The following is an 18650-nucleotide window of genomic DNA, read 5'->3' on the forward strand; positions in this document are numbered from 1 at the left end:
ATCACACCACATTTTTCAGGTGTTAAAACTTTTGGTTTCGACTATCAATTCTTTGGGGCAGCATCTGCCATTTCCTGTAGGTCTGCAGAGTACTGGGTTCTCAAAGCTTTTTGAATCATAGAATGGTTTGGCTTGGAAGGGACCTTTAAGATTCCAGTTGCAACCCCCCTGCCACCTTCTACTAGACCAGGTTGCTCAAAGCCCCGTCCAACGTGGCCTTGAACACTCCAGCGATGGGACATGCACAGCTTCTCTGGGCAGCCTATGCCAGGTCCTCACCACCCTCATGGGGAAGAATTTCCTCCTTGTATCTAATCTAAATCTACCCTCTTGCAATTTAAAGCCATTACCCCTTGTCCTGTCATTACATGCCCCTGTAAAAAGTCCCTCTCCAGCTCTTTTGTAGGTCCCCTTTAGATACTGGAAGGCTGCTACAAGGTCCCCCTGGAGCCTTCTCTTCTCTAGGCTGAACAAGCCCAGCTCTCTCAGCCTGTCTTGACAGGAGAGGTGCTCCAGCCCTCCGATCATCTTCATGGCCTCCTCTGGACTCACTCCAACAGGTCCATGTCCTTCTTAAGCTGGGGGTCTCTGAGCTGAATGCAGCACTGCAGGTGGGGTCTCACAAGACCAGAGTAGAGGGGGAGAACCGCCTCCCTTGACCTATTGGCCACGCTGCTTTTGCTGCAGCCCGGAATACAGTTGGCTTTCTGGGTTGCAGGGGCACAGTGCCAGCTCGTTTTTCTGTGCATTTCAGTGAAATTACATAGCACTACTTATACAAAGCGCACATAGGTGTTTATGTATACATATGGGAAATAATGTAAATGAAAACAGAAGTCTTGCAAGATTTGTACTTGTCCTATATTTTGGTGTGTCAGCTGGTGTGGTTGAAGTTCCTGGAGGTTAGTGTTATAGACTGGTATGGTTCATTTTGAGTACATACACATAAGAGAATACTCATATGACTTAAATTTAGACATTCATATTAGCTGGTTAATTTAATTTGGATTCCTATCTTGTCAACCGAGAAAGAAGGATCCCATGAGAGGATGATTCTGCCTTCCTCCCTTAGAGCAGAAAGCTCATTCAACTAGGCACCTAATTTAGCCAGTTGAGCCTAAAACCAAGTTGTATAAATAACCCTCATTTCCTTCTTCCTTAACTTAATCATCATAAACAAGACCATGACAGCATCACAGTATTTCACTACTTAGAGTCAAATAAATTACAGCTGGGAAAGACAAATTACCCTATTAGTTAATCTTCCTGTCTTTCTAGGGTTTTCCCTTAGAATACATTATCTGGTATCCTGTGAACTCTTCAGTGAGAAGGATTCTGTTATTTCCCTTGGGGAGCTATTCCTCCTTGTACAATATCTCGTTGTAAGGAAGCTTTTATTGTTGTTTTTCTCTTTGCAGAAGGTTAAGTGAAGTCTTGTATCTATGTATTTCTATGATTCTCATCACCCACACATCAGTATTACATCTGTAAAGTACATGAATTTTCTTTCTCATTTCTTCCTCTAGGAGCGGCTGTATACAGGATTCTGCTATAGCTATAGGTGAACGCATTCTGGCCTTCCTGCCTCTCTAGCATGTCAAGCACATGTCAAGCCCACTTTTCCTTTAGTGGACCATTCTGGCCTGTATCTCTACTTCTTACCACTGCTTAGGATGTCATCTTCTATTTGCATTAACTTTTTGTTACTGAAAGAAGGGGTCCACCAGACACTTAAAAAGCAAATACTCCTCTATTTTTCACATGCTTTCCTATAAGTGTGGGAAGATCTCCTGAAAAACCCACACAAGACCTCTGTCATTTCATCTCAAAGCAATACTTAAAACTCTTCCGTGCTGCCTGCGTGCCATAGCACCGAGGGCTTGTTGTGCGGAGCCGGCAGCAGGCAGGTGAGGGAGCTGCACCGCTGTGTGCTGCCGCCGCTGCCCAGGGCGATGCGCATCCCCTTCTCACCTCCTTGGCTCTCCTCTGGTGTCCCTCTGCATTCGTCTTTGCTGCTACTTGGCTCTTGGAGTCTTTGAGGAGAGGAATTTCTTGCATTGTGAGACCTGAGCCACATATTGGGATTTCTGAGCTTTGGCAATAGAATAACTACTACTACTACTACTAATACATTCAAATACTGATATAGAAGGCAGGAGAGAAGTAACATATGATGTGCAAAAGAACCCTAAAACACTCATACAACAGACCCACGTATATATGAGTGTATATACGCACGTACATCAAGCTATGCAATATAAAATACCCATGATAATATTTTATGAGTATTTTGCATATGTTAAGAAGTCCTAAAGTGCATTGCACAGATTTCTGTTCCATATATGTTTTCTTTATCTGGCTAGTGACATCTCTGATTCTTAGATTTAGTGTTTAAAACTGGTCTCATATAGAAGAGTGTAGGATGATAAGGCTTAAAACTGTGGTTTTGTATTTAAAAAAATCAGCAACAATGAAAAACAAGGGGAAGTTTCTTCAGCTTTGAGGCAGTAATAATTTACATGTCAAGAAGTTATACGGGTTTTTATGAGATTATTGCGGTTTTATTCAATAAAAATAGTTACCATGACAACAACTGTCATGCTACCTGTGAGATTACAGCAAAGAAGGACAGCGAAGAAAAGGCTTCATTTTGGGAAGAATGCTTATCTGACCTGCTGAATGCAAACAATGCTTTGCTCTGACCACTGCTGACTGCATGGCTACTATCAGCCACACTCAAAATCTAGCTAGAGATTTGGAAGTACAGTGATCCTCTTCGAGAAACAAAACAGTTGGTAAATAACGGTAGGTCTTTTTCATGCAAATATACTCCTGGTGTCCTGTCAGATTGGCAATGAGATCTTCTGAACGAAATGGAGATTCCAGCCTGTCAGGATTTAGGAAGAGTAGGAGAGAAAGGGTGAAGGAGACCAAAAAGGGCATCAGAAAAGGGAAGAAACACCAAACCAAACAAGTCCCTGGGAAGATGAGAAAACACGGTCCCACTGGGTTGCATTATGGTCACATTTTTTATTTCTAGCAGCCATTACAATCTTTCAACAAAATGGTTTCTTCATTGCATATGTATTAATGTAAATTTCTGGTGCCGTCTGTGCGTTACCTCCTCTAGAACATACAAGTTTGATTTGTATGGTTTTCAGTGCGCACATTTCACTGCCACACCAGAAAATTTGCTTTCCTACTCCCTATGGCAGCATATGCATTTTTCTTTCTGACTAATGCGCAGAATCTGTACCCTGACTTGCACATAAAAACACAACCAAAACAACAGAAGAGAACTAGCTGAGCACACACATCTTATTTTTATGATGGCATTTAATCTTAGTTTGCCAGTAAATACAGGCTTCCTTACCTAGCCATATAAAACCACTTTTATTGTTAATTGCATCTCTGATTGCCGGCCTGTTGCAAAGAGAAACTATGAAACTTGACACTAACGAAGTAAAACAATCGGCGATGGTTAATGGCCAAATCACATTAGGAGCGTTCATTAACTAAAATCTGTTGAATCTCTTTGCAGTCCATATTTAATCACAGGGTCATTAGTATTACAAAATTGTTCCTCGGAAAAAAAAAATGCACTAAGTTTTTTAATCGAACATCTTAAAATTTGCCTCATCTATTGGAAAAACGGTTTTGTTCCATATAAGGCAATATTAGGTGCATAAAGAAAAAAAGAAACAGTGATTATCTTGTTGGGCCAGATTATATAGAACTGCTATATTATTGTAATTAGGACGACAGTGACTTGGACTATAATAGGTGACTTTCCTGTAAAAATGGCTCTATTTCAAATTTTTAATCTCTAGCTAAATGAGTCTGTTTTAGCACTGACGAAGAAACGAAAACAAGCCAAATATAGTCCAAATTAAACACAACAGGAACTGTAGCTGTTTATTTACTAGGTAGATCCCAGAATGTTGTTTTTCAAAGAGCATTTACCTAAGAAATGCTCTTCCCTGCATTCTTCCTGCTTTTTCAATACAAAATTTTTATCTTCAAAACTTTAAGCATATTATGCATGTAAAAATATTTATGTATGTGTAGTTTATAACTGCAGTGTCTGTAGTGGAGTAAAACCCTACTTAAATATTGATAATCCAAAGCTCTGGACCAAAGCACGGGGAGTTGGGCTGTGTTCAGGAGATTGCCCGAATAACAGCCGTGGTGGCTGTGAGTTCCTTTATTCTGCATTCGTTTTCACGCTCGGTAATCTCTCAGTTCCCTGAGTCTTCTGCTCGTGCTTAGTTGAAAAGGGCTCTGTCACTTATGGGACTGGGATAGTTGCTGCTCCTTGTGGGCCCTCGGCATCTGGCAGTGGAACCAGAGCAGCACTGATGCAGCTGCAGAGGGGACAGGGCTTGCTCCTTTATAAACTTATTGCCAGTGTGAGCATATCACTGCAGCGTGCTTCACACCTGCACAAGATTTGGTTCATAAGACAAAACAATTCAGATTAAAGGTGCTAAGTATGTAAAAGCTTAACTAATTTCCATAGTGAAAGTAATTTCTTTAATTTCTGTTTCATGATTGCTTACGTCTTTCATAAACAATTTTCATCAATAAGATGTTGGAAGCAAATTACTGAATTTGAGAGACCTTCTCAGAACTGTGTGTGATGGTTGGAAATGAAGATCTGAGACTGGCAGTGTAAGAAATTGATTATGGGAGTGGAAGAGTATTTTATTTTTCCATTCCTTTCATTAATTTTATTAGGTGAGATTATAGTTGCGCTTTGTTGACCTATAAGGGAAAGAAAGGTATGCCATTTTCCCTCTTCTTATATAAACAGTGAACGGGAATAATGGCTATTACATATGTGTTTTTAATGTATGTATAAGTTTAAAATAAACTTAGGGCCTCAATAACTGATTATTATTTTATATATATACATATACATATATATATGTATTTTATATAACATGAAAAAATCTTGAGAGCTGAGCATCAGGATGGGAAGCAATGTTAGACACTGCCTGTTGTATTAAGGCGTATTCAACTTCAATGTCTAATGAACACTTGGGATAAAGGATGCATTTATCAAAGAATCAGCACATGCATTTAAGTTGAAATATTGAAATAAATATCTATAAAACCCTGGGAATTCTCAAGTGAAATAAGAAAAGAATAGATGTTATATATCAAATCTTTCTAAACAAGCAGTGTAATTATTTCTGAAGTCCTTTGAATAGAGAGCCAGCTAGGCAAATCAAACACAGTCTCAAAGAAGTCAACAGTTTCCTTTCTTTATTTTCCTTTGTGTATAAAGTATATCATGAAAACAAAACGGAACAGCCTAGATAAAATACTTTTACAAAAATGCTCACTGTTCTGATGAGCCTTGTCTGATTCCAGCCCTGTTGTATAGTATGACGTTCTGCACAAGCCTCTTTTGTCTTCCAAGGTTAAAACCAGAAGTTTTATAGTAGTAGCCACTTCCACAGAACTGGGTACATCACCTGCAATGTCAGGTTGGATCCAGCTGAAGATGTCTCCACTCATATTTGGTAGCACACTTGAGGGAGCAGTTGTGACCCGCAGGGAGTGTCTGCTGGGATGGTGGGGCTGGAGCTGGAGTTCTGAGGGGGAGGTACAGCTCAGCAAGGGACCAACACAACAGAGAACTCATACCTGGTGTATGAGCTATAGAAGGTGAGACAACAAAACTTAAATACGTGAGACCATTCTAATAACTACGTCTTTTCATGCTTTGTAACTACTGTGGACAAGCCACAAAAGGTCCTTCAGTTCCTCTGTTCCTGCAGCATCCAAACTCAGACTTTCTTTGTGCTTCCTTCTTATAGTTCCCTATTTAATTTATGTTCTGTAGCCTATGCCATGACCTTGAGTGTGCCTCTTGGTTGCTGCCTGTTACTGGTTTTATTCTCCTGTATGTGAAGACGGTCATCTGGGATATCATCTATAGGCTGAGGCTGCTGTACTTGCTACAAGGCTGGGGACCACATTTGTGTCATCTTAGCCCCTTTATCATTTTTGCTTAAAGCTACCAGACGTTGTCTGTTACTCTGAGTATTTAGCAAAATTTATAATTGCTCAGACAACAAATTTCTGATGTTAATTCCTTAGAAACCAACCATCAAGTTAAGGATAAAGTCTATTTCTTGTGCCCAGTGGCAGGCCAAAGTTTTATTGTATTAAAGGTTAAGTATAAGATCACCTTTCAACATCGAAAACAGTTAAGCTTCAAAACTTTTACAGTTTACATGGTTTTGAAGAACAAGTTTGGCAAGCATCTGTCAAAGATAGATGCAACATAATATTCGTCAGGATTGCATCTTTTCCACATGGTGCACACCGCTGCGGGCCATATGCATTCCTCTGGACCCAGCTGAGCAGCAGGAGAGATGCTGGTGGGGCACTTCCCTGCCAAATGGGGCCATGGTAGAGCTTGCACAACACTCAGATGAGCCTTCCCTTCATTGATATTCTCTCCTGTAAGAATGGATAAATTTACAAGCCGCAGGCTTTTTTTCCTCCAGCGAGATCTATTTCTGCAACACGTATTTCTGTCCCTGGGAATTACCCATTTATTCCCACTCAGCAAACCCTCCTCAACTTGAGGCGCTGCAGAACTTGCCCTCCCTGAGCAAGGTGTCATTCACCCCTCCAGACACTCCCGAATCCTGCGAGCCCCATCTCTTGCTCTGATGCTCAAAGTGGCCAAGTGGGAAAGCCTGAAATGGAAGCTCTTGGGTAACATGCAAAATATCTCTAAATATGTAAATATTCCTCTACATGATTTCCATATACTGTAGTACACAAGTGCCTAAAGCCATGACACTAATGTGGCATACAGAGAAAGAAGAGAGCGCAATGAAAAGACATGCCAAAGGGATCTTCTCCTGCCCTAGTTTACCATTCCTGTCCCCAGGTGTTGTGTGGTTTGGATTCAGCAGCACACAAAGTACAAGAGGAAAGAGGAGTCTGTTTTTATTGGCATATCCAGCACTGAGGGTGTTTTGGTTGGTGCTATAATTCTTTTCCTTTTTGAACATAAGAAACATAATTCAGGCCTTAGCCTCTCTCACTCTCTGTAGATATTGTCTTTATTGTTAGTCTAATAAATGTCATCATTATATTTTTAAATCATTATAAAAAGTCTTTTCAGCAATCTTAATGTAACCTACTGAATTTCATTTGATTTCTCTTTTTACAGAAGTGGGAAGTTCTATGTTGGCTAAGAAATGAAAAGGGCAATTTCCTTAATATTTTCTTCTATTTTCTTTGCACAGAGTATGGAATGTATAACTCTTGCTGGACAACGGCCCTCTCAGTGGCAGAGACTCATTTCAGAGACAATACATGTTGTCCTGACTCTGTCACTGTGGCCACATCAAACCGTTAGTATGGCTATAAGCCAAGAGAAGCAAAAAGAACCCTTTTTATTACTGCTTTTCTATGCAGTCATTGTAACTTGGCAAGCTTCTTTCAAATGTGATTTTGCAAATCTTAAATGCAACATATTATATTGTATTATTAACCTTGTATTCCATATCCCTTTGATATAATTCCTTTGCAAATGCTTGAAGTCTACACAGATCTATCAGGTAGCTTTAAATGCATTCTACAAAGGATCCTTAAATAATACAGCTACTGAAAAGGCTTTTCCTTTGCCCAGAAATTCAGTCTGCTGGCATTAGCATCTTGAAGGAAAACGTTTTGTGTTCCACAAGTAATGTTTTGAGTTATTACTGATGTTCTTTCTTCTTTTTATTATCATACACCTCACAAATTTCTTCAGAGTTTCAAGGAAGCTAATATTTGTTTCAAATGATTTTTGAACAACTTATGTCAATTCCTAGTAAGAATGTAAACATTAATTGTATATATTACTTTTATTTAGGTACCTTTGTTACTAAAGTCACAGCTACAGACGCCGATGATCCGGTTTATGGAAACAGTGCCAAGCTGGTTTATAGCATTCTGGAAGGACAGCCCTACTTCTCTATTGAGCCACATACAGGTGAGTGACTGGACATGGATCCCTCGGTTATATTTACAGAGGTGACTATGCCTCTTACGTACTTCGTATAGCATACTTAAACACGGAGCGTAAACAGCTGTCTGTCAGTATTACCAAGTTGTAACACATGTCCCACTTCTAGTCCAGCAGAGTTTGATCATGTGAAAAGACAAAGAAAAATCCCAATTACTGCTAATGTGAGTAATGGTGATGCTAATATTGTAGAAGTTACTGAAGCAAAACCGAAGGCAGTGGAAGTGCTGTGTGACTTATAATTAGGGACGGAAAGACTTGGCCTGAAGAATTTAATGAGCATAATGTAATTTTCAATATGAGTATTTCCAGTCAAAGTACAGTTTAGTTTGGGAATTTTAGTGAATATATTGTGTGTTTTCATTAAAAACTATTTTTCTTGATTGGATGGATTGGGGAACAGAAAGAACATGATACTGAGTGTTGGTGTGAAGTTTTATTAACATGCGTTTAGGATGATTTTATTTCTCTGTGTTTTGGAAGTCTTGAGAGTAATCTGAAAGTATCAATAAATTAATTCCCTCTTGTTTCCTGTATATGCATCATACTTAAAGCAAACTCATTTAGTTAGTTATGTCTTGAAGTGCTTTTTTTAAGTGATTTGATATTATTTCTTATATTCTTTCAGCTGTTACTTGAAATTCTTTTTAATCACTATGAGTCAAGAGGCTGTGATCTCCTAAGGAGAAGAGAAGTATAACTCATTTTAAAACATACAAAAAGCCACGTGGGTTTATATGACCATAAAAGAGCAAAGCAGGAGGAAAAATTCTTGTCCTCATGAAGATTAAATTAAAGTTATGAAATAAATGCTAGGAGAAATTATTAAAGGATGGTTTTGATAGCTCAAGTGTGCTAAGTTTTCTCACCAACGTTAAAGAGAGTATTCTTAGACTCTTTGAAGTCTGGAAGTTCTTTAAGTCTCTCAGGTGAGATTGCATGCAAAATATTATTTCCCTCTCCTAGAAATGTCCTAATTTGCAGGGGCTTTACTCAAATAGAGTAGGCAAATAAATATTCATAATTTAATGGAGTGATAAATTAATGTATTTTCTCCTGGTTGAAGGACAGCTATACTAATTGCAGAAACAATCTCTGGAATGTGATTCAGTATTTTATTGCATGTAAAGGAGAGTTTTACAAAGAATAACTCCACACAATGGAAAACCAGTAGCTTGTTTGAAAAACAAGGCTATCAAGGGAGTGTTATTAGTGAAGCCCCTTATTGATGCTGGGTGATTTGTTACAGGACATGCGGAAATATAATTCTGAACAGACTCCAACCATATATGATTTAGTTTCCTTAATACTATAAATTATTGCATGCAGTAATGACTTCAGTTAGCTGTGTTAATTAGAAGGGGCTTACCTGTTGGGTCTTGCTCAGTTTCTACTAGACATAGTTAGTGCTTTTGCAGGGGAACACATCAGCTTTCACAGAGGAGCTGAGAGGTGTATTCTCCACCCACACAGAGGATTTTTCCCTTCTTTCACAAATAATAGCCTCCGAGAAAATACTGCAAATATCAAACATTGGTTAATTTTACTCAGATTTATTATTTTATTGCATTAAAACCTTATGCTTAATCCATTGAAGTAACTATTAATCACCTAGGAAAGTGATTTCCATTATTACAAAAGCTGGAGAAAACTCCAAAGCTTTTTGGTGAACCTGAAAATTATTATTTTTCTCCTGTTTCACTAGCATTAAATTCCCCCTCCTACCTTTGTTTCCAGTTATAAACACCGCTTTGAGTAGCAGTTCAGTTACCATGAAAATGGCGTGTAGTTTCTAAAGGGAATTTAATCATACAGAATTTAACTGTGGCTTTTCCACAGTCCCTGAGTAGGCGTCTTCATCTTATGGAGCTGCTTCTCAATGAATAACTGGTTTGAGATTCCTCACTTTTCTAGATGTATGGAGGACAACAATTCCGTTCTTCTCTAAACCGTAACAACTGAATGAGTTCATGTAGAGTGTTCCTCTGTTTGTTATCTCTGTGTCTCTTAATCTGTAGTGTAACTACCATACTACTCTGAGAGCCACCCATGAAAGAGTTTGTGAAATCTGGAGAGTATGCAGTTGTTTCTGTGATATTAGATGGACCCGTCCATTGCTTGTGATGATTTAAAACTTGTGGAATTTGTCAGTGTGTCCAAGATGTGTCATCATTCCCATGGAGAAATCTTAGCCACACGGTCAAATGGTGTAAACCCCTCCAGCATGCCTTTGTTTAGAATATGTAAACAGTAAATATACATTAAAGTCTGGTCATCGAACAAACCAGATGTAGGTGGTCATGTAGAAATTGCGACCATATGTTATACAGTGTGAAAACCAGTGCTCTAAAAGCCAGCAGCTTTACAGTTACGGTTCTTCTGAAGAGAAGTGTTGATTTCAGAAAACATAAGGAACTATGAAGCAGATTTTCTTGGTAATACCAGGATTTATTACATACCAGAGAGAGCTTTATGGCTTGTTACATGCAGTCTCAAAATGCCAAAAGTATTATGGCAAGACGGCTACAATTTTGCAGTACCTTGTGACACTGTATTTCACCTTTTAGAGATAGTGGTGCACAAAACATACACACTGGTTTAGCAGCTGTATAAGTTGGACGGTAGCGCCGTTATCATGGTCAAATAGAGTAGAAGATGTATTTTAGCAGAAAGATGTCCAAAGCAAATAGAAAGTATGTAGCTATTTATATTTATATTTGTATTTATCTAACCTTAGCAATGTGAAGCATCACAACTAATATTTGCTTCATTTTAGTAAGCAGGCCAGGAAAACAAATTATCTTCCATATTTGTGCGCAATACTCAGGAACCTCAGTGAAAGTTTTTGTGGGAGAAGATGCTTGGATGCTATTGTGACAGTGTACGAATTACACCAGAATAGCCAGCTATAGTCATGTCTTATCAAAAACTAATCAAACCCGAAGGTGGTCCTCTAAGTGTGGTAGATTTTAGGTTTTTAGGGTTCGTGGTTTATTTGTTGGGGGGCAGGGAGGAGTGGGAGAGGGGCTGGTGATTTGTAGCTACATTTTCTCTGTGGTCACATTTCATTAGTGCCCCTGCTAAGCTCAAAGCATTTCCAACTCGTTTGAAATAGAATTGTGTCTGAACACAGATATTGTGTCTAGAATTGTGTCTTTCCCAAACTGGAATCACAGAAAGGGACTGTGCTGAAGTGATCCACTTCAGAATGTAAATACTTTCAGTCATTCAAGGGAGTGTATAAAATGTTACCAATAAAATAGCCACTTAGAGCTGATCTACTTACTATTTTTCTATCTGACTGGGCTTTTGTTAGCTTTGTTTATTAGAAATTAAGGCTAGATTTAGATCTGTGGAGCAGACATGGATGGGCTGTACTGCCTGTAAGTTTTTCATTTCCTGGCTCAGACTACAGATTGTGGGACCTTGCTGCTTTGTTTTAGTGGGATGCTGAGAGACGACCATCAGGAATGATCCCGATAATGTCTCACGATTCTTCTCCCTTCTTGTAGCATTCTGAACAAAAAGAGGGAGCAGAGGTGTAGGCTATGGGTTCCTGCCTAGGGTAGAAAGGTTTGCAGCACCTCAGGGTAAACCTGAAGAAAGCACTTGCTTACTCTTCTGCTTTTTCGTTCCTACTAACTTGACATAAACTAGGTGTAGTCCTTCTTTGAATCACACTCTGACAGTACTCTCAACCTTCTTGCTGAAACAATTCTATAATGCTGGGTGCACAGAAATAAGTACTGGTAAGTGACCCATAAAACAATAATTTTCCATTACCTTAGATGAAAAATGCATATGCTTCTGCAGTTCTAGTTTGCGAATTCTTCTGTATGAGTTATAGACATATGAAAGAAGGTAATTCACGAGTTATTTTTCATTCAGTGCTCTGAATATGGCTCAGGGTAAATGCTTTTTTGATGGCTCGTTCTGAATATTTTTCATTTTTCATAGGTGAATTTTAATATGACCACTGGTTTATTGGATAGAGAATAAACATAAATAATACATTACAAAGATACAGATTCAGGTTTTCTGTGAGAGGCTAAACCTACAATGTGATGAGATCAGATTAGTAATGAAACTCATGCTAGACTAAAGTATATTCCATAAATCGCTATCATTACATCTGACTAACTGATGTCAGGTTTCCTGACTAATGTGTATTCTTTATAAAGGTATACAGGCTGTGTGTATTCTCTCATAATCCAAATAATGACAGTCGAAATGCTGGGGAAGAGGGTTTCTTAAGGCTGTTAAAAGTAGCTAAAGTATACTTCTCACCTTTAAGCTTTCTCAAGGATATTAAATCATGACTGTCAGCTTTAAATAAGATTATCATAATGGAACATAATATGAAATGACACTGTGTTCTACAATATGGGGATGGCAGAAAAAATACATTTTCAGCTGTGTCTGACTTATTTACATTTCACTTGAACTTAAATAATGTCATTCCTACACATACCTGGAACACAGGCAAATTACACCAAACACTCTACTGCACCCTACTTTTTTATGGTCATTTCTTACAAAGCCAAAGCTCAATTTAGTAAAACTGAGATGAACAGAAGATTCAGGAGACCTGGAAAAATAAAGACTTTCCTAAGGAGGAGAAGGAGGGTGGATCAGAGAGTGAAGAATAGATATTGTTTCTATACCTAGCTTTAACTTCCAGGTGAAAGTACAGATGCTTCAAGTTGTGCCAGGCAACAGGCACTGGTTGTCAGGCACTGGAACAGGTTGCTCGGGGAAGAGGTTCAGTCACCATCCCTGCAGGTGTTTAAAAGATGTGTGTAGATGTGGTATTTAGGTACATGGTTTAGAGGTGGACTTGGCCATATGATGTTAACTGTTGGACTCAATCATCTTAAAGGTCTTTTCCAACCAAAATAATTCTATGATTATGTGATTCTATGCTTTATTCAACAGAACTTTTAATGATTGAGCATATAGCCCTCTCTGGACCACAGTGTTGAACCTGTGACAGCCTGCGGTTCTGAAAACAGACCATAAATGAGTAGGTCTTGGAGGAATGAAACCAGCATTCAGCAGAAGTCAGCTCTGAATCTTCTATTTCAATTTGCAGTCTTCATTTCTCTTCCTCCACCTAGACCTTGAGATACAATCCAGCAGAATTAAACAAGTAAGGTAGTGACTGGATAAATGACAGCAGCTTTTGAGTTACAGGTATTTTGGTGATGATACAGGCTATTTCTTCCATCTGGTTGTTAATGTCCAGTTTATTAGTAATGGTGCCTATCAGTGATAGCACAAGCTGCCCTCAGAATATTTCCTGTACTACCAATGAGACCCGTAATCATAAAAAAGGCTACTGAGATACAGAAGAAAGTTCAAAGCAGGGTAGGTAAGGTGAGAAGAATATTACTTACAATGAAAGATTGATGGAACTTAATTTGTATAAACTGGATAAGAAGTGATTAAAAGAGGATATGAAATCACTGCACAAATATTTGAAAGGTGTTAATAAAAGAGAGGCACAGGGACTATTTCTGTAATTACTCATGATAAAATGATAAGGTAGCATTTTTAAACTAGAGAGAGATGGAGAAATAGTTTTGATACAGGAAGTAATCTGCAACTGTAAGGGGAAAGTAATGAGCTGCTAGGAACAGAACTAACTCATGTTCAACAGAGCCTTTCTAAATAGTTCAGTTTTTAAATAGTTTAGATTTACACCCTCAAGGGATTAGTGTAGAGAAAGAACTTGTTCGACATTAGTCGGAGCCTGGATTGAACTGCTGCTTTCTAGCTCATTTTATTAACTAGTGCGGCTGTGATATCTTTGCCAATTACTACAGATTTATTGAAAGTTGACTAATCTTTTCACTGCAACAATTTGAAGAGGCCTGAGCTGGGCTGGCTCCATGTTGTTCTGAGCTGGGCTGGCTCCATGTTGTTCTGAGCTGGGCTGGCTCCATGTTGTTCTGAGCTGGGCTGGGTCCATGTTGCTCTGAGCGGGGCTGGCTCCATGTTGTTCTGAGCTGGGCTGGCTCCATGTTGTTCTGAGCTGGGCTGGCTCCATGTTGCTCTGAGCTGGGCTGGCTCCATGTTGTTCTGAGCTGGGCTGGCTCCATGTTGTTCTGAGCTGGGCTGGGTCCATGTTGCTCTGAGCTGGGCTGGCTCCATGTTGCTCTGAGCTGGGCTGGCTCCATGTTGTTCTGAGCTGGGCTGGCTCCATGTTGCTCTGAGCTGGGCTGGCTCCATGTTGTTCTGAGCTGGGCTGGCTCCATGTTGCTCTGAGCTGGGCTGGCTCCATGTTGCGCTGGGCTGGGCTGGCTCCATGTTGCTCTGAGCTGGGCTGGCTCCATGTTGTTCTGAGCTGGGCTGGGTCCATGTTGTTCTGAGCTGGGCTGGGTCCATGTTGTGCTGGGCTGGGCTGGCTCCATGTTGTTCTGAGCTGGGCTGGCTCCATGTTCTGAGCTGGGCTGGCTCCATGTTGTTCTGAGCTGGGCTGGGTCCATGTTGCTCTGAGCTGGGCTGGCTCCATGTTGTTCTGAGCTGGGCTGGCTCCATGTTCTGAGCTGGGCTGGCTCCATGTTGTTCTGAGCTGGGCTGGGTCCATGTTGCTCTGAGCTGGGCTGGGTCCATGTTGCTCTGAGCTGGGCTGGCTCCATGTTGTTCTGAGCTGGGCTGGCTCCATGTTCTGAGCTGGGCTGGCTCCATGTTGTTCTGAGCTGGGCTGGGTCCATGTTGCTCTGAGCTGGGCTGGGTCCATGTTGCTCTGAGCTGGGCTGGGTCCATGTTGTTCTGAGCTGGGCTGGCTCCATGTTGTGCTGGGTTGGGCTGGCTCCATGTTGTTCTGAGCTGGGCTGGCTCCATGTTCTGAGCTGGGCTGGCTCCATGTTGTTCTGAGCTGGGCTGGGTCCATGTTGCTCTGAGCTGGGCTGGGTCCATGTTGTTCTGAGCTGGGCTGGCTCCATGTTGTGCTGGGCTGGGCTGGCTCCATGTTGTTCTGAGTGGGGTGCAGAGCTCCTTTCCCAGCGGAGGAGGCAGGTGTGTGTGCAGCCTCCAGCAGGAAGGGCCCCCAGCCCGGGTTGCTGGACTTTATACGTGGTCTCTTCTGTTCCAGCACCTTCAGCTCTGTCTTGCCAGCGTTTGATGCACTTAGGTGTACAGTGCTGGGAATAAAGTATATTTTCCAACTACTATAAGCCTTTTCTTGTCATTGTGTACTAAGTATGCTGTGCAGCCTTAGGAGTTGCGTTAAGGTGTTTGTACAGAGATTCTTTGGTAATTCTGAGAGTTGTCTTGGTGACAGCCCATTAGAAGAGAGAGTTGTACTGACAAACCGCTAGTGCGGCAGACCTGAGGGTCAGTCCTGCAGTTCTTGCTTTGTACTTAGAAGTATAAAGTGCAACTATTATGAATAAGGTATGTAGGATTGAGTCCTTCGGTAGCAGCAAGATCTGTCTTTTCTGATTAATAAAGGAAATATAAAATCACTGCGGAGATGTTTGAAAACAGTTGTGATGGTCTGTAGCTGGTAAAGATGAGTGGCTTAAGATCAAGACAGATCGGCTTTTGAAAAAAAAAGTGCTTTCTGCTTCTAGAGTTTAATAGTAGCAACGAAAAAGCTGATACCACACATATTTATTGCATTTCAGAACAATATCTCTATCACTTTAGAAAGCTAGCGAAACAGTTAGGACTTAACCATTTTCCTCATGCTGAGCAGGAATAGAGGAGCTACATATCTAAATAATATTGTGCTTCAAGTGACTGAATTAGACAGAGGAATTTGAACTACACAGCTAGAGTTGGAAAAAGAATCCAAGGCTGCTTTCTGTAAAGTGTCTAGTATAATTATAGGTATTAGAGGATCATTACAAATGAAATCTTAAGGAAGCAAGGTCATAAATGCAGTGCAGATGTTTATTTACTACATTCATTCTCAGTTGGTGTGAGGGTGATGCTTTCATTATGCCAGTGAAACTCCATCCCAGGGAAAAGGTAATGGCTAGTAAATGGAGATGGCAGCCTATTACCCACGCTGTGAAACTCAGACCAAGCTCATCTGAATTAAAAAGACAGTATCATAATAGGTGTTATCCAGTCATATCCTATATGATATTCTTCAAGCAGAATACATATAGTGAAAGGTAGGTAGTGTTAATTTACACCTAGTGGCAAACTTGCAAGGTCTGCTTCAGGATGAAAGCAAGATCAGAAAACACAAAAAAATGAAGTCATATGGGCTGAAAAAGGAAATACAATAGATTGTGGGTCACATAAGAAACAAGAGAATTAATAATGGTATTTTCAACCTTCATCTTGCAGTTTAACAGAAAGGCAAGCAGTGCCACCTTCCCCAAACACGCTAATACGATACGTACACTGTTAGCTTCTCTCTTAAAATTGCAAATACAACACAGAATCAATCCACATAAAATGGTATGATACAGTATTCAATTCCTCACCTAGTGATAATTTTTACTGTGGCTAATGTATTCAATTTGAACTATATCTACATCCGAATGTAGTTCAGACAACTCTTGTAATTGATAATTTTTCTAGAAATTCAGCCAGCTTTGCTGGAGACTGCAGGTACTTTTCTTGTCTAGCTATAATAAAACTAAGTAATTAGAAATAAATAAGGAATGAGAATATTTTATTATAATTTTTATTGAAAATACTATTTTTATGAAGGGTAAAATGAATTTAAAACAGTGCATTGGTATGGCTATATCACATCATAAACCTACTAGAATTTTTTTAATCTTCAAGAAAGTTCGTTGTGATCTATTAATTTTTTAGGCAATATGGTACAGGTTTTCCACAGGTCTTCAAGTGAACCTTTTGCTGGACTGCTAAAATATCACCGGAGTCAGTGCGCTTCATGGGAATACAAAGCAAGCATCTCACAACTCTCTGAAGAAATGACCAGGCTGATTTTGCAGGAGTTTGGGTCCTAAGTGATGGTTATATTTAATAAGACTCTCCACCAAGGTTTTAACATGGAAAGAAGATCAAAGCAATTACTTAGCTCTTCCAAAATGAAGAAGGGAGAGTTCCAAAGTCTGCAAGTTGAAATAGCAGGAAGTCTTCATCAAAACGTATGAGATGAATGAGATGCTTAAGAAAGGCTTTTCAGGGCCAGATTCCAATTTTGCATAGTGCTTGCTTGGTTTTGTTCCATGTTCTCAATTATTATTATGTGTAGTTTTACAGCATTAACATAAAGAGATCCTTAAAAATATAGAGAGGAAGGTGAAAAGTGAAAAGCAGATCCTTATTTCTATTGTTCCTTTTGCTACTTTTCTTCATCAGCTCTGGGCTCTGACACATCGCTTCTTTTCCCCTGATCTTTTTCAGTGTGAGACAGTATATATTCTTCCAAATAGGTTTTCGAAAGTAGTCCACAGGGGTGCATTTTACCCGATTCAAGTTGTGAGGCAGATTGTGCAAATTGCTCAGTGTATGCGTTTAGGACCACTGTAAAAGTAAATCCCGTTCTGCAGCTGTTTTATTTGCTATTGAGCAGTGTGACACCAATAGCTGTTTAGGAAAAGCAACTCAGCCAAGGGGAAAAAAAAAAGGTACTTCCAATATTGAAAGTGTTTTCATTGTTTGAATAAACAGATTACTTCTTGATTTCTTCACCTTCCAACCGGCTTCTTGATGTTTCCAGCTCTAGTCAGAGGATCCATAGCCGAATTATGATGCATCTGTTCAGTGGCTTCACCACAAGTCCATCCAATGTTTTCAGAGGACAAAGATTTGTAAAGTATTTCAGAGTACATAGAGATAAAGCCTTATCTTCGACAACAGGGAAAGAAGGATCCTCCAGTGAGAATGCAGTGAGTGCCCTTGCCCCCCAAAGGGGTCAGGTTTATCCCCTCTCAACAGATGTGTGTCTGATAGGTTCTTAACATCTTTCAGTGATGGAAATACCACAAGTTTTGCAGGCAGCCTTCTGTCTGTACTTATCTTCTCTTTTAGAAAGTGTTACCCTAATGTTTAACTGAAGCCTCTCTTGCTGCAATTAAAACCCATTATATGGTTTATATTTTAGGCCCGTAATTTCTTCTCTTACCCCCAGCAGAACAGGAGAGTAGCTCCTAGTAGTTTTTACATGTTTGACTGTAAAGTCTTTCCTTGTACTTCCCTAACTCTAGGAACCGTTTTTGTTCCAAACTGGACACATCATTCCAGCTGCACCACAATGGTCTGAGCGACATGGAAGGGTTATTCCACAGCTCTTCCATATACCATAACCAGCTAATACACCAGGAAACGTTTGAGCACTTTTATCAGCAAAATGCTGTTGACTCATATTCAGCTCAGTTTGACTCCACATTCTTTTCTGTCTTGTGAGTCATCTGCTCTATTGTAATTGTGAAGTTAATTGTTTTACCCACACAGAATACTTTTGACTTGCCAAATTGAGTTGCACCCTGCTGGTTTAGACTATCCAATTTGTCAAAATTGTTTTGACCTCTAATCCTGTTCTTCCAGTACTTGCAATGGCTCCCAACTTTGTGTGAACTTGATAAGTTCTTCCTGTCTTCCATCATTCGGGAAATATGGAATGATGCTAGAACAGAACAAACCCTATGAACCATTTCATCCATCTCTGCACTGTGAC

At 39.9% G+C, this 18650-nt stretch overlaps 1 protein-coding gene across 1 annotated transcript in view; it reads left to right on the top strand.

Annotated features, from left to right (window-relative positions):
* CDH8 (cadherin 8) overlaps positions 1-18650 on the top strand; it is a gene marked incomplete at both ends in the record, with an annotated part of 126903 nt that overhangs the window by 45356 nt on the left and 62897 nt on the right. Inside the window, 1 exon segment of the mRNA XM_080351891.1 lies at positions 7886-8005. Coding sequence (XP_080208017.1) covers positions 7886-8005 — 120 coding nt within the window.

This window comes from Nesoenas mayeri (assembly GCF_963082525.1).
Source record: "Nesoenas mayeri genome assembly, chromosome: 12".
Classification (NCBI taxonomy): Eukaryota; Metazoa; Chordata; class Aves; order Columbiformes; family Columbidae; genus Nesoenas; species Nesoenas mayeri.